General features: G+C 52.1%; 1 protein-coding gene across 3 annotated transcripts in view; it reads right to left on the bottom strand.

Annotated features, from left to right (window-relative positions):
- CACHD1 (cache domain containing 1) overlaps positions 1 to 14,750 on the bottom strand; it is a 58,525-nt gene that overhangs the window by 38,296 nt on the left and 5,479 nt on the right. For 2 of the 3 annotated variants that reach the window (XM_061564067.1, XM_061564062.1), the window contains exon 2: positions 6 to 68. In XM_061564067.1, coding sequence (XP_061420051.1) covers positions 6 to 68 — 63 coding nt within the window. Of the gene's footprint in view, positions 1 to 5; positions 69 to 1,546; positions 1,625 to 14,750 lie in introns of those variants that run through there. The other variant, XM_061564076.1, reaches the window with a different exon arrangement.

Genomic DNA, 14,750 nt, shown 5'->3' with positions numbered 1-14,750 from the left:
GTTACCTGCTGCACCTCGGTCTCTCCGTTGGACATCCGCTCCGTGTAAGCGAACGAGCTGTACACCTTCTGCCGAAGACAAGAGAGACACGGAGAGAAGAGAGACACGTCAACAAAAGCTGGAAGCCCCGTCTTGATTTGCGTTCCGTGTTCAGACCGCCTGTGCCGTCCACTCACGAAGCTCACTCACCCACTACTCACCAAAATGCAGGTCAAGACAACCCACCCACCCACCAACCTACTCACTGCTCACCACACTGCAGGTCAAAATAACCCACCCACCCACCAACCTACTCACTGCTCACCACATTGCAGGTTACAACAACCCACGCACCTACTCACCAACCTGCTCACTGCTCCCACTCACCCAACCACGATAATAACACAATATGGCCATATGGCAGGGGAGGGGAGCAGAAATTAATCGCGAAAAATGCCAGCACTGTTCCCGGCTTGTTCTAGACTTGTGTCAACGCCAGGACTAAAACTCGCAGGCAGTCTGACAGATAGAACCGATACGCTGCCGGTGCTGCTGACGGCAGGCAATAACAATGCACCCATTCTTATTTATCCCCAACCCAATCCCTCCTGCTCACCACCATCTTTCCCCCCACCGCCGTAACCCCCCTCCCCCAAATCCCTTGCCTCCCAAAGCCGTGCTGCTGGAGGCCCAGGCGCCTGGTAAATCCACCCCACGTCCAGGCAGCAGCAGCAGCAGCCCGCGGCTGCAAACAATTATACCCGGCTCACAAACCTGCGCGTGCAAAGTCACTCTTGCCTTCTTCCCACATTTTCCTCATCCTCCACCTCTCTTCTCTCTCTCTCTCGCTCTTCATCAAAATAATTTGCAACGTTCCCCGCACGGCCATCCTCTTTACCGAGGAGAACCGCTCTCTGGGCCGCATTCCACGGGATCAGAGATCCAACGAACTGAACGGAAGCATTGCACGTTCGGTTGCCGCGGCTGCCGTGCGGATTTTCCCCGCGGTTGTGCCGGGTGGCTCTGCAGCGTGCTCGGCATCTGGTTGCCGAAGGAGCACCCCCCCCCCCGCCCCTCCCTTCCACAGCCACGTGGAGCGAAACGTCGGACGTCGCGCCTAACCACGTGTCGCGTCACGACCCGGAAAGCGTATCGGAGAGCCGTTCTTTGCGGGAGTTCTTTTGCACCACACACCCCTAAAGACGTAAGGTCGCCAAAAGTCCCACTGCAGGACCCTGGTGAAACAGTCCGAGACTTAGTGAGGCTTTTCTGGTTTAATAAAGTTGTTCAAATTCTGGGGGGCATGCAGAACCACGATGTTGAAATCTTATGTTAAGTCGCGGATATTAATTGAAGGGCACCTGGAAGGCCTGATGACGTTTAGGGACTTAAATCGAGGGAAATGGACTTTAGCGGGAGCTCGGAGCGGTCAATCAAATTCCCGAGAGGACAATGGCTCCAATCATGGAGCCCTTAATTAAACAGCGCCGTCACAAAACAACCAATGACGTGTGGCCCCGCAACCCAATACAATATCCATCACCGGGTCCCCTTTATTAAGCATTACCTTTCACAGTCATCTTACTGCCCAACCGACCGCCAGAGCCAACCAACCACCCCGACCGACCGCCAGGGCCGACCAACCACATCGACCGACCGCCAGGGCCAACAAACCACATCAACCGACAAACCGCCCCAAACAATCGCCAGGGACGACCAACCACACCGACCGACCGCCAGGGCCGACCAACCACCCCGACCGACCGCCAGGGCCAACAAACCACCCCAAACAATCGCCAGGGACAACCAACAACACCAACCGACCGCCAGGGCTGATAAAAAGCCCCAACCAACCGCCAGCACAAACCCACCACCCCAACCAACCGCCAGCACCAACCCACCACCCCAACCGACTGCGAGGGCCGACCAACTGCCGGGGCTACCAACCGCCGGGGCACAGAGGAAACCGGCGGCGCGTCGACATTTCACTGTCATGCAATGGGCATTCACTCATAGGTCACATGGGGAATAGTATAGCAGCCTCCTAGTGTGTGGCTAAACGAGGTGACTTGAGGATGGATCTCAGAAGTAGTTCTCTGATATCTCCTTTCGGGGGCCGTTTTGTAACTTTGGGTGATACACCTCCACCTGCGATAGTTGCGAATGGACAATTCCCATCTTGTAACACGACACGGAAAACAACACAACTGGAATGTGGGGAAAAAGACGATAAATCATGACGGTGAAGAGGAAGAAAAGTGAGAATGTTAGAGGGCGCCTCAACCTCCTCCTGAGTGGAGGGCAAAGTTCTCTCTCTGGGGGGAGATGCCACCACTCATGGGCGTAAGGCTCCCATCGGACGCCTCGGCCCGCTGATAGCGCAACACCGATAGCAACTCAACCGGAATACAACCGGACAGCAACGCTCTAAACAAACGTTTGCCGCGCAACGCCGTCGTGCAGTCGTTATCGGAGGTCAGCCGTTGGATCACCGAACAAAGCCGTAGATCAGAGAGCACATTACGGAGGTTGAAGAGAATTCATAACGGCCAAGAGAAGGGGGCTGGGGGGGCAGGGCACGTTGCCTCGAGGGACGACGACGGCCGACGGTCAAGGTTAATGACCGAGCGGGGTCAAAGCGCGTTCCAGAGGATGTCCGGCAGGAGAGATGGAGTGATGAAATCAGCTCGTGAGCAGGTGGTAGGGGCGGATTGTTTGTACCGTAGCACCGTGCGAGAAGTTAACAAATTACTTGGGGAGGCATTGCATCCAGCAGTGGCTTGGACATGACTGATGAAAAAATATGATGACGGTATATTGTGGGCGCCACGGTGGCGGGATGTTAACTTCCTCGCCTGGTATACAGGAAGTCGTGGGTTCGATCCCAACACTGACGCCTGTTGTATATTTGGAGTTTTCATGTTCTCCCCGTGGTCACGTGGATATTTCTCTCGGTCCTCTGGTTTTCCCCTCCACATTTGGAAACATGCGTTGGAGTTTCGATTTAAAGCTTTCGTGACTGCAGCGATTCATCTTCTTGGTTCTTTCGGTAAAGTCACGTAGAAGGGAAATAATAAAAATAAAACATAATAAAATAATTCTCACAACGTTTCGGCCACAACGCAAGCAGCCGTCCTCAGGTGAAGAACAGGTCTGTTGGAAAGAATTCAGACGCTGTCTTTCCGACAGACATTCATTCAGATGCTGTCTTTCCGACAGACCTGTTCTTCACCTGAGGACGGCTGCTTGCGTTGTGGCCGAAACGTCGTGAGAATTATTTTATTATGTTTTATTTCTATTATTTTATTATTTCCCTTCTACGTGACTTTACCGAAATAACTAAGAAGATGCGTTGGAGTATTTGGCTGCTATAAATTTCCACGTGATTAGCCACTTCATTGAGATCTAATTTGTGGCCACGTCGCTTCTCAAAGAAAGAGCTACACAGCGCCCAGTGGACCTTTGCTTGATAAAAAGAAAAGTAGTTTCAATAGCTTATACTGTGACCCAATTAATTCACGATTCCAGAGCAAAACTGGACTGGAGAATCGCACGCCCACGACACAAATGTGCCGTTTGTTGAGCGCGAGCGGAGCCCTCTGTACCCGGGGAGCCTCCGCAACAGCCCCGATGCGCACACGCAGGCCCCCCCATCTGTCCGATGACAGCCACTGGGCGAAGCTCGCACAAATCCAAATAAACACACAACTCGCTCTATTTTTTAATTACTCCCGACGCCTAAACGTGCCTTTGCTGTGGGCCCAAACTGCCTCTCCATCTCAATAGTTCAATAGCGTGTAGATTAGCTGCCATGGCAACTGGGGCCGCGGGGAGGGTGGGGGTGGGCTGGGAAAAACAAAAAAACACCACTGGAGGGCCCTAATCAAGGCAGATCCCAGGTCAATGAAAGACGCTGGGGGGGGGGGGGGGGCATGGGGGGACCGGACAGGGGGGGGGGGCACGGTGACAGCACCGTTAATATTCCATCAAACTGGCCGATAGCGATGACCGCAGAGGTTGGTCCGGATCCTCACACCTTTCGCACACGCGGCAGTTCACCTCCTCTTGTTGAACTGCCTGGAATGCCCCCCCCCCCACCGCCCACCATCCCTCCTGCCCCCCCCCTCCATGAAGCAGTATGATCGGTGTGACCGATACCTGTCAGAGAATAGCCTCATTGAATTGCACGGCGGGGCAGACCATTCCCTAGGGAGGTTGCGGGGGGGGGGGGAGCGGGGGTCAGGAGATTAGCGGCTGGATCTCTTTTCGAGACTCAGCATGGCTTAGCTGATCGTGCCCCCCCCCCCCCCAGTGTTGCGTTAATGGGAGGGGATGAAGTGGGGGTGGGGGGGGCGGCGGGGGGGTAAAATTTTCGTCAAAACACACGCAAATTAATTAAACGCGACGTTTCAAACTCTCGACGACGCACACAGAGGAAACCGACAGCGCGCCGACAAACATCTTGCCGCCACTTGCGAGCAACGGCAATGTTTTGTCAACGCGCGCCGGTAGCGCAGGCATATGTATTCCCTTCTCTGTCCAGAGCTCTCCTTTCACATGCTAATGGCCACGCCTGATGAGAGAAACATCTTCCACCACGTAGGGTAAACAGAAGCTCGATGCCTGCAAACTCGCCGGCCCCCCTCAACATGCTGTCCGTTTTAGCCACGTTCATTAAAACGTTCTGCGTATTATAATTGGTTTTTTACCCTTCTATCTGGCAACAAAACTGACACCTTTTTTACAAGGAGTCATGTTTACATAGACCACAATACCTGCAGTCATAATGCAAACAAAAGACACAACTCTGATAATGTGCACTGTCCTTGAAGTTGATTGGTCCACAACCGAGACAGCTTTCCTTAGAGCCTAGTCTCACATGGGTTGGACCAGATGACGCCAAAAGGCTCTAAGGAAAGCTGTCTGGGGTGTGGACCAATCAACTTCAAGGACAGTGCACATTATCAGAGTTATGTTTTTTTGTTTGCATTATGACTGCAGGTATTGTGGTCTATGTAAACATGACTCCTTGTAAAAAAGGTGTCAGTTTTGTTGCCAGATAGAAGGGTAAAAAACAAATTATCATATTTTCACTGGCAAATGAGGTTCCAATGGTGTTCTGCGTATTGCCATGAAAACGCTCCGTTTGCCAGCCCTACTGATGTAAGCGCCAGGTCGCTTTCGTTTGAAAACCGCAACTTCACCGTGAAGGCCGAGCTTGCGGAAGCAAAACACAGCGTCCATTTGTTTCGGCGCCATAATGTTGAGAAAGCGGCATCATCGGACCTGAAAATCGATACGCGGTGTCAATTATTTTCACCGCATTTTATTGGAACGTCATCCTCACCCCTTGCATGGCTAAGTTGGCGAGCGAGCGTCGTGCAAAAGCCACCGCGGTAAACCGCCGTCGGGCCGACGGTAATCGCGGTGGTGGTGACGTGGTGCATGCAGGCCAGAAACTGCTCTGACACAATTGGTTTCCATGCGTTTGCTCCATCGGACACCACAACTGAATGTTCACGGCTGTATCACCATGAACGAGACCGAGACCAATCTCAAGAACGCCTCCACCTGACAGGAAGGACTCGCAACTACCCGCTGCATCTTATTTGGGGTCACTGGTCGATTGGAGTAGGCCCGCGAGCAGCAGCAGCAACAAGAGTCACGGCGAGAGGTACACATGGATGTGGTGTGCTGGAGAGATGTTCAAGGCGGCCGACGCAGGCAGAGCCGGCTGAAATTAGTCCCGTGCCCACACCCCAAACTCTCGACAGCGCTCGCTCGCACAGGGCGATCCATCTATAGATACCCCATCAAATTAGCAGATATATTACAGGAAACAACGTCTTCTTTTCAAAGCCTCTGCACGATCTCCCAAAACACCAATCTCCGGAGAGCCTATTAAATAGCTTAACTCACCGCCGTGTAAAACACGGGGCCACGGCTTTCACGACATTAACTCGGCTGCGGATCGGCCCTGCAAACCCACGCACGCTGTGACACGCCACACCGGGTACGATGTCGATGCAACGCGTTACGTTTCACTGTCCCTGCCACCTCTGTGGTTTTGAACCCACGCCATTGTTTGCTCGGTGCATAAATAGAATACGGACCGTAAAGACACCTTTTGAACAAGGCGCGCGCGCTGCAGGGAAAAACATGGGAGTAAGCGAGAGAAATATTAACCCCCGAGCGTCCAAAGTTTGCTTTCGCTCACACGTGTGCAAAGTTGGCATCGTCCGCACTGGTTTAACTCTTGTCCTCGCAGCAAATCACCAGGCTTGTGCGCGATCTCGTCAGACCTCAGGAGGCCGAGCGGGGTTTGAGCCGCGCTTGTACTTGAATGGTCAGTACTCAATACCGGTCGAGACATTTGCTTACGTTGAACCAAATACTGCCGAACATTTTCACTCGCCAGAAGGCCGTGCGGCTGATGGGGTGTATAAAGAAACACAAATTTTTACGTGTAAATACAGATATGGGGCAAAGAGTAGTTAATCTGTTCATGCATCGCAGGATTTTATTGGGTGACCACCACCAGGCAGAGGTCGCAACCGGGTACCCGTTACCCGTACCCTACCCGATACCCGGCTACCCGTACCCGGCCGAGTACGGGTAGTCGTTTGCGACCCTGGTGCGGCCGGGTACGGGTACTGGTAGGCCGTGAGTCACTGGTGAGTAACCGTTTGTCACTCATTTCGGGTAGGGTACGGGTACGGGTAGGGAACGGGTACCTGTACCCGGCCGGGTACGGGTACGGGTACCCATTTGCGACCCTGGTGCGGCCGGGTATGGGTACGAGTAAGGAATCAAAACCCGTTTGCGACCTCTGCCATCAGGGCTTGCCAGGTGTTGTAGACGGAGGGCTGCGAGGTGTGGCCAGGAGACACAAGTGCTGAGTGTGCGTCTCCCTGGATTTTCTGCCCACGAGGCCAAAATCTCACGAATTAAGTTGGTCAAACATCGCAATGTCGCAAGACCAAATCTGAAAAGAACAGTCTTGAGTCTAAGTAAGGCTTTCTTGGATAAATGGCACTATCATTATTATTTTGATCATTACCTACGTCTAAACACGCAACAGATGGCCCACATTCCAACGTCAGGCTAATGGCCAATAGGGCACAAAGAGAAAGGCGCGTGTAGTGGAGTTTGATTTTTCACAGGTTTAAAGCAGCACAAGCAACGCATCACAAACGAGACGGGCGAGCCAAATGTGAAATTGCAAAGTACGAGCGAAGATTTCAAACCTTGAGACGGCAGGAAGAGAATGTGTGGTGGGTTCGAATCAATCGCTCCCCTCCCCCCAGCTCATTCCTCTGGCCGATGTTAGTCACGGTCGGGAATCGAGCTGAGATTTGCCGGACACGTGGAGATGGTGTGGAAGGACGACCTTAAAATTTTTATTTAAAACTTTCGTGAGTGCAATAATTAATATTCTTTGGTGCTTTTGGTAAAGTCACGTGGATAATTTTTTTAAATAATTTGTATAATGTTTTATTATTATTTAATTTTCTATCTACGTGACTTCACCGAAAGTTCCAAAGAATAGGACGTACTTTGTTTTGAACCAAATGAAGAGCCACTGCGTGGGGAGGCTCGCATCCAACAGTGCACTGACACAAAGACCGCGTGCGGACAAGATGAGGAGAAGCCAATTGAGATGGGGTGTCTCTCTTTCTCTCTCTCCATCTCTCTTTCACCTGACGGGGATTAAGTCCATGATCCATCTCCAATGACTGCCCCCCCCCCAAGGGAGTATTTTTTTCACGACAGTGTTTGTATTGTAAGGGCAGATGCTTATAAAGCCTCGCAACAATACGGGAGCTCAGCACATTGTGACCCCCAACCAAATCTAAGCCAACGTGATGGAGAGCTGTGGTTCAGGGCTGCACCCAACGTCGTTTGTGTCCATTTCTCTGTTCTCGGTCTCACTTGCACAGATTTTCGTTTGTTCCGTTAGCCTACGAGTAAATCTATTGGCATGCACGGAACATCGTCAAATTCACCGCTGCACGAGGTCAGATTCATACGCCCTTCAGCGACGGGTGGTTGTTATTTGACGATGACATCCCGACGTTGATCAGTTCGGGCTGGCGAAGGGCAGAGTGGGGGGGGGGGGGGGCATAGAATCGGAATCTTGATTTTGACTCGACGAATCCGATGAGCTTAACCAAGCTCTTTTCCCACAGATGTCCAGCAGCACGGCACGACAGAACAATGGAAGCACGGTACAACAATGGCGTTCGCCGCAGCGCCCCTCTGCTGCGTCGCTTTAGGCCCACGCCTCTTGCGCCATGGTCATCCATCCAAGAACTGGCCGGGCTCAAGACGGCTTTAGCTTCCGAGCTGGGACGAGATCGGGCGCACAGTCGGCGCCAGGTGGTCGCGGCCATTGATATGGCCAATGGAGGTGGCCGAGGAAGATGTCTTCCAAACGACCGAGCTTCGTTCATAATTCGTCAGCGACGTCAACGACGGCAACAGCGCAAGACGTCAGCCTTGGCGAAGAATATTATGCGCAAGATGTTTTTGGGTTAGGCAAAGGCCAGAGCGATCTGATGATGCTTTTGTAAATTACTGGCGAAACGTCGTACTCGAATTATAAATGTCGTGGGTTTTGCGCTTCAACTTGCGTGTCCATTCGCGAACCACAAAACCCTGCCTGTGATTGTTGTACAGTGCAGTTCTGCAGTGTTGCATGGGGGACACCCTGGCGACCGGCTATTTTTTCTAATCCCTACTCCACTACATCCCCTCCCCCTAACCCGCACTTCAAACAGAAATCGGTTTTCACAGAGGATGCGAGCACATACCACAACTAAGCCAAGTCTGAGGGAACAAAAGTTTGGGCCCCCTGATCGTTGCCGCTTCGTGCAAAAAATAAAAGTGTAAAAAAAACAGCTTCAATATCGCTAAACTGTAAAGAGCCATATTCTTAGGTTTTTTTCGGTAAAGTCACGTAGGTAAAACATCAAAATTAATAAAAATAAAATAAAATAAAGATCACGACGTTTCGGAGGCAACACAAGTCTCTGAAACGTCGTGATCTTTATTTTATTTTTATTAATTTTGATGTTTTACCTACGTGACTTTACCGAAAAAAACCTAAGAATATGAATCATTGCAGTCACGAAAGCTTCAAATCTAGAATGTAAAGAGCCATCTCGGGCAAAGAGGCAAGACTGGAGAGCGTCTCTCTCAACCACAACTGGGAGAGGGGAGATAAAAACTGAAATATTTACCAACGATGCCAAGATGTTACTTCAGCAATGCTTAAACTAAAACTGAACCAAACTAATTTTTTATTTTACCAGGTAAGGCCCGCTGAGCGATGGAGCTCTTTTTTCAGAAGCGACCTGGCCACAATGCCAAGCTCAACGAAGTGGCTTATCATCGTGTGGAACTTTATATCAACCAAATACTCCATGAACGCGTGATGTTGATTCCAAATGTGGAGTAAAAAAACACGTGACCACGGGCAGAGAGAGAGAACGTGCAAACCCCAAATATACAGCAGGCGTCAGGGTCGTGAGCAAATCCACGACCTCCTGTACATCAGGCGAGGTAGTTAACTTCTCGCTACGGTGGTGTCCACTCGCCACCATTGTTTTTGATGGGTGCGGAGGGGGGATGGCGTCACTCAGCCGTTTGTGCGCTCAACACGAACAGGCCGCTAACAATGCGCACCCGTCTCGTGCGAGCTGGTAAATTTTATTTTGTAATTTCGGCCAGGACAGTCGGGAACAGTGAGGAACACCACATCCGTGTCTCGCCGAGTCTGTGCCCTCACGGTACCGCATTCAGGCAAGGTGTCGTGAACCCACAATGCAATCTGTTGCACAAGTTGCACAACTTGCGGCCTCGCGTCAATCCCATGACGGACGGGGCCCATTTGACCGGCACTTCACCATGCTGGGGCGCACAACCGGTTCCAATGTGCTGCTTTGTACGCTGAACTTCTTTTGCGCCGTACGTAGCCAATCGCGCTAATTATGCCACTCGCTACCGATGGCGGCCGTGCCCTTGGAACCAAACTCTGTCGGCCGTGTTCACAGCGCGGCACGCGCTAACCGCAGCGCCACCGCTCCGACCGGCGCGTTCGTGACTGCACCACCGCTGTACGCGGGGGTCCCCGTTACATCAGGCAGCAACGTTGATCTGCACGTGTAATTAACGTGCCCAACACCGGCACGCGATCACATTTTAATTAAGATGAATGTACGCAGCGCACCAGGTGGGTTTCGGATGATCGTGCACCACCCCCCCAACTCCTCGTCACCCCCTCCCCAATCCCCTCCCCCGCATCGTCATCTCTTGTGCGCTACAGGACATGATTTGTGAGATACACCTAACCACAGCTACCCCCCCCCCAGAAGCCTCCAATTGGAGCAGGTTTATGGTCCCAGCCCAGTTACTAATTGACGGTGGAATGACCGTCACATTCAGTTTGGTTATCCACCAGATTTGTCTAACTTCCAGCTCCGAGAATGAGAGATGCTCGATCAATGGACTTTAAACGGGCAGTATTCGCACAGCATTAAAAATCTGCGCCCCGATGCCTGCTGCAGTGAATTTCAGAAGACGTTCAACTTCCGGCTCCGCTCTCTCCGACACAAGACGATGCACCGCTTCGCCACATATTTTACAAACGACAACACCTGCGTCTCATGACACGATGCCGGGCGCACAAACGGAATATGATTTGCGTAAGTAACAAAAAAAACCCCCAATAATATAATCGGTGAATAAGTAACAAGAAGAAAAACCTTGCCCCAAATGGCTTTGCACACAAAATGGAATCCTCGCCGACACCTGTTAGCGGCTCCGTGCCTTTTTTCACACGGTCATGACGGCATGCGCACACGCACACGGTCACCGGCTGGCGGAGCATCCAGGATTCTCTTTGAGATGTGAGGATCGGAAATGAGGAGGGGGGTTGGGTGGGTGGGTGGTGGCTGTTAGGGAAGGAGCAGGTGACACCAGCCATGCCAGGTCATCTCATTCCGCACCCACACTCCCCATCTCATCGCTCTGATCTCGCGCCTCCATCTCGCTCCGCGTGTCTCTGATCGGCGCTGTGCTCCAAGGCTAACGAGGCCATCCAACCCACGCACGCGGGCGCAGGAGCTCCGCTCTCCAAACCGCACGCGGCCGCCGTGGGCCCAGTGCAGATCCTGCGACCCGCGTTCGATTCCCAGCATCGGATACCACAAGTTTTGTATCCCCTCCACCCCCCAACCCACCCACCCACCGTGACTAGCATGGTTGAAGTACGGTCAAATGACCCCCATGGGCACCACGTTAAGCGGGGAGGCCCAGATCCATCCGAGCATTGACAAGGGGGCTTCTGACGTGCGTTGTGCCATCGCAGATGGGCATGGGGGCAACGGAAATAAACAAATAAGATGGCAGCAGATGTAGGCGCACAAAAGCAATGCACGTGTGTTTAGCTCCACGTTGACCTGTAGTAGGCCCTCCGGACCAACGTTTTATCAGCATCTTTTTATTTAAGAAGCCAAAACCGTTTCTATCGAACACGCTCCACGCCGTGGCCTGGTATGGCTTGGGCACCCCTGCGTGGTGCAAACATGCCCAAAACAACAACGGGGGGGGGGGGGGGGAAGACTCCGTGACGTCCAGTCAGAAGTTACGGCACGCACACCGTGCACTGTACGCGTCAAGGTCGAAAACCGGGCAGTCCGGTCGCAAACCGGACGGGCCGGCGACCCTGGCGGGCCAGCGGGAGGGCCCACGGCGCCCCGGAATGTCGCACCGCATCGCGATCGTCCCTCTGCGGGCCGGCGCGCTAATGGGTGGCGCCGAAAACGTTCACAGGCCCCGCTCGCTGCTACGCACCGGGGTCAGGGGCCCCTACACCTCACCACCACCCCCCTACCGCCCAGTGGCCCCGCGGCCCCCTGTAGCGGCAAGCAGGTTGTTGTTGTTGAGCGGTGGTCGCCCCACATCCGAGCGCCGGCCAGGGCCCGAGCCTGCTTGGCGTCCTGAGATGCGATGAAGCGGGGGGGGGGGGGGGGCGCATTCCGGGCGACTTGGTCATCGGCGTGCTTCTGCTTTAAGCCGGCGTTGATGACGAGGGTAGCGAGATATTTGTTAATGACGAGGGTAGTGAGATATTTGTTAATGACGAGGCTAGTGAGATATTTGTGAATGACCAGGGTAGAGATATATTTGTTACTGAAGAGGGTAGAGAGATTCGTTAATGAAGAGGGTATAGAGATATTTGTGCTGCGATTTTACAACGCTGTCATTGCAAATCCCATCCCTGGTTGGTCTCCGTTCGGGAGAAGCAGCACGGCTAACCGCGTGGGCATCCGCTGTTTGAGCTGCCGTACGGCTCTCCGGCACATCGTGCCGCCGCTTGTGTGCACGGCGTCCGACGTTTTGCCTCTCGGAATCCCAATTTACGTCGCCGCAAAAGCTTCGGGCGCGTGGAGCGGAACGCTGTTGACGGGAGATGTCCCCGTGTGTTTACCCCCGACGAGCAACTCGTGCCCATTTCCACGGCAACGCGCTTCCCTTTTCCGGGCCACGGCTGGCATCGCGCGCTGTGGTTTACACTTCACCGTATTTACAGCAGCGCCCCGAATGTAACTGCCTGTATATGCATGGGAGCCATCAAAGTGAGCTTATTTAGACTTGAAACGTATTCATTGCACACCGCGTCCCAAACGTATTTATTTAACAAATATAAATGACGAACGCTCTTGTGACCTGCCCGCGTGTAAACATGTCGTTCCTAAGGACAACGTCGTCATCCTTCCAGTATATTTTATTGAATTTTCTTGTTATTTTCATTCTCTTCTTCTTCTTTCGTACGGCGGAATGGGGGGGAAAAAAAGATCAACCGCGTTGAAACGCGCTGCGAGTTGAACGCCAAAGCTTATTTCTTCAACCTACCCGGGGATTCGTTGACGTAACAAGCTTGGCGGCCGCGGCAGCAGATGCCGCGTGGATCACATCGACACCACCGGGTGCGTCGCACGGACGGCTTGGACATCGGTGGCGTGTTTGATGGTTCGCGTGAACGGCACTCGTTCGACTAAACAACTTAATTGGAAACCCGTTGTCAGCTAAAATTAGTCTATCCTGAAGAATGGCCCATTACCCAGACTCCGACGCTACCCCTACCGCAGATGACATAATTGGCGCAACTCCACCATCTCCGCGTCTAAACCAAACACACATTATTTATAGTCCGCTGGCCTCTTGGCTTTCTAGAGCAATATTATTCAGCAGCAGCAGCAACAGCAGCATTTGTTGAAGTGAGGAAACTCTGGACTGATTTTGGTTTTCTATATCTCATCAGCAATCAGCAGAGGTGGGACAAAGTCATTGTTATGCAAGTCCAAGTCGAGTCTGAAGTCATCAAATTCATGACTCGAGTCTGACTCGAGTCCAAGTCACATGACTCGAGTCCACACCTCAGAGGTGGGACAAAGTCATTGTTATGCAAGTCCAAGTCGAGTCTGAAGTCATCAAATTCATGACTCGAGTCTGACTCGAGTCCAAGTCACATGACTCGAGTCCACACCTCTGGAAATCAGGGTCTGTTTACAAATGCTGCTGCTGGTTAATAATGCTCTGGAAAGTCACCCCGGGTGATGGACTAACTTTATAATTGTATTTATATTTGTGACTTATGCTTGTATATGCTTTTACCCATAATGAGGTTGTATAGATGATGTCGTGTTTGAAGGCCGTGTTCATCACAAACGGTGGGGCTTTTTTTAGTGGGTTACGTGCACGCGCATCAATGGCAACCGCTGTCCCGTTATTTCCTTATGTGGGAGTTTGGGGCTAATCCATCTGCGGTGTTTACGTTACACGTTACGGAAAATCGTTTACTTCGCAATCATTTACATAACGCTCGGTGATTGTGCGAGTAAATAAACAGTTTTACGAATACTTTGGCACTTTGGGTTATGAGCATTAACTTGGTGGAATGAACGAATTACCACAAGAGACGTACAACAACATTGTAGGAAAAAAAGGTTTCTTTGCCAAACGCTCAATGAAATGGGTCTTGGGCCAAAGATCTCAATTCAGGAACCCCTCTGCAAACCCCTCGAGACTCAGCGAGGCTTTCCGAGGAATACACAGGGTATCATTATTACGCTAACCCCACCTCCACCAACACGCGCTGACCAGGGCGGTGAAGTATGGTTAAGCAATCGCCACGACTGGCACGGTGTGAAGAGGCCCTCATCCGGCAGTGGACTGACACCAGGGCTGCATAAACTACGTTGATAGTTTATTACCGTCAAGGGACAGTGCCCAAACAGTTTGTTTGGTTATTTCTTTCTTTATAAAGTGCAGCTCTCGGGATGCAGGGCGATTAAACTCTTCTGCACCATTGTTTCGGACTTTTTGAAACACTGCCAATGCATTTTCTTAATCTGCGCTGAAACAAACCATTCAACGCAGTGAGTCGGGTAGCAGGCCGCTGCCAATTCGGAACAAAACGACGGGTCTCTCTCGCTCGCTCACTCGATTGAAAAAGCAAGAGAAACCACTGCATGGATGTAAACATTTCTCTGTCTTGGCCCATGGTCTCAGCTCTTGCCAACCTCCAAATATTACCCGATTATAAGATGCTCCGGAGAGCAAGACGCACCACCCTCCTCCCGCCTTTCCCCCCAAAACCTGCGCCCAGGGTCAATTAAGTTATAGAGTCCAGATCTGGACAACAACAACAATAACAACAACCGCCCGTTCACCACGAAGTGGCGGTGACGTCACCACACACACAC

Source organism: Lethenteron reissneri, chromosome 4 (assembly GCF_015708825.2).
Source record: "Lethenteron reissneri isolate LAM-NWPU_2019-01 chromosome 4, ASM1570882v1, whole genome shotgun sequence".
In the NCBI taxonomy this organism is placed as follows: Eukaryota; Metazoa; Chordata; class Hyperoartia; order Petromyzontiformes; family Petromyzontidae; genus Lethenteron; species Lethenteron reissneri.
This window is presented reverse-complemented; position numbering and strand designations above follow the sequence as displayed.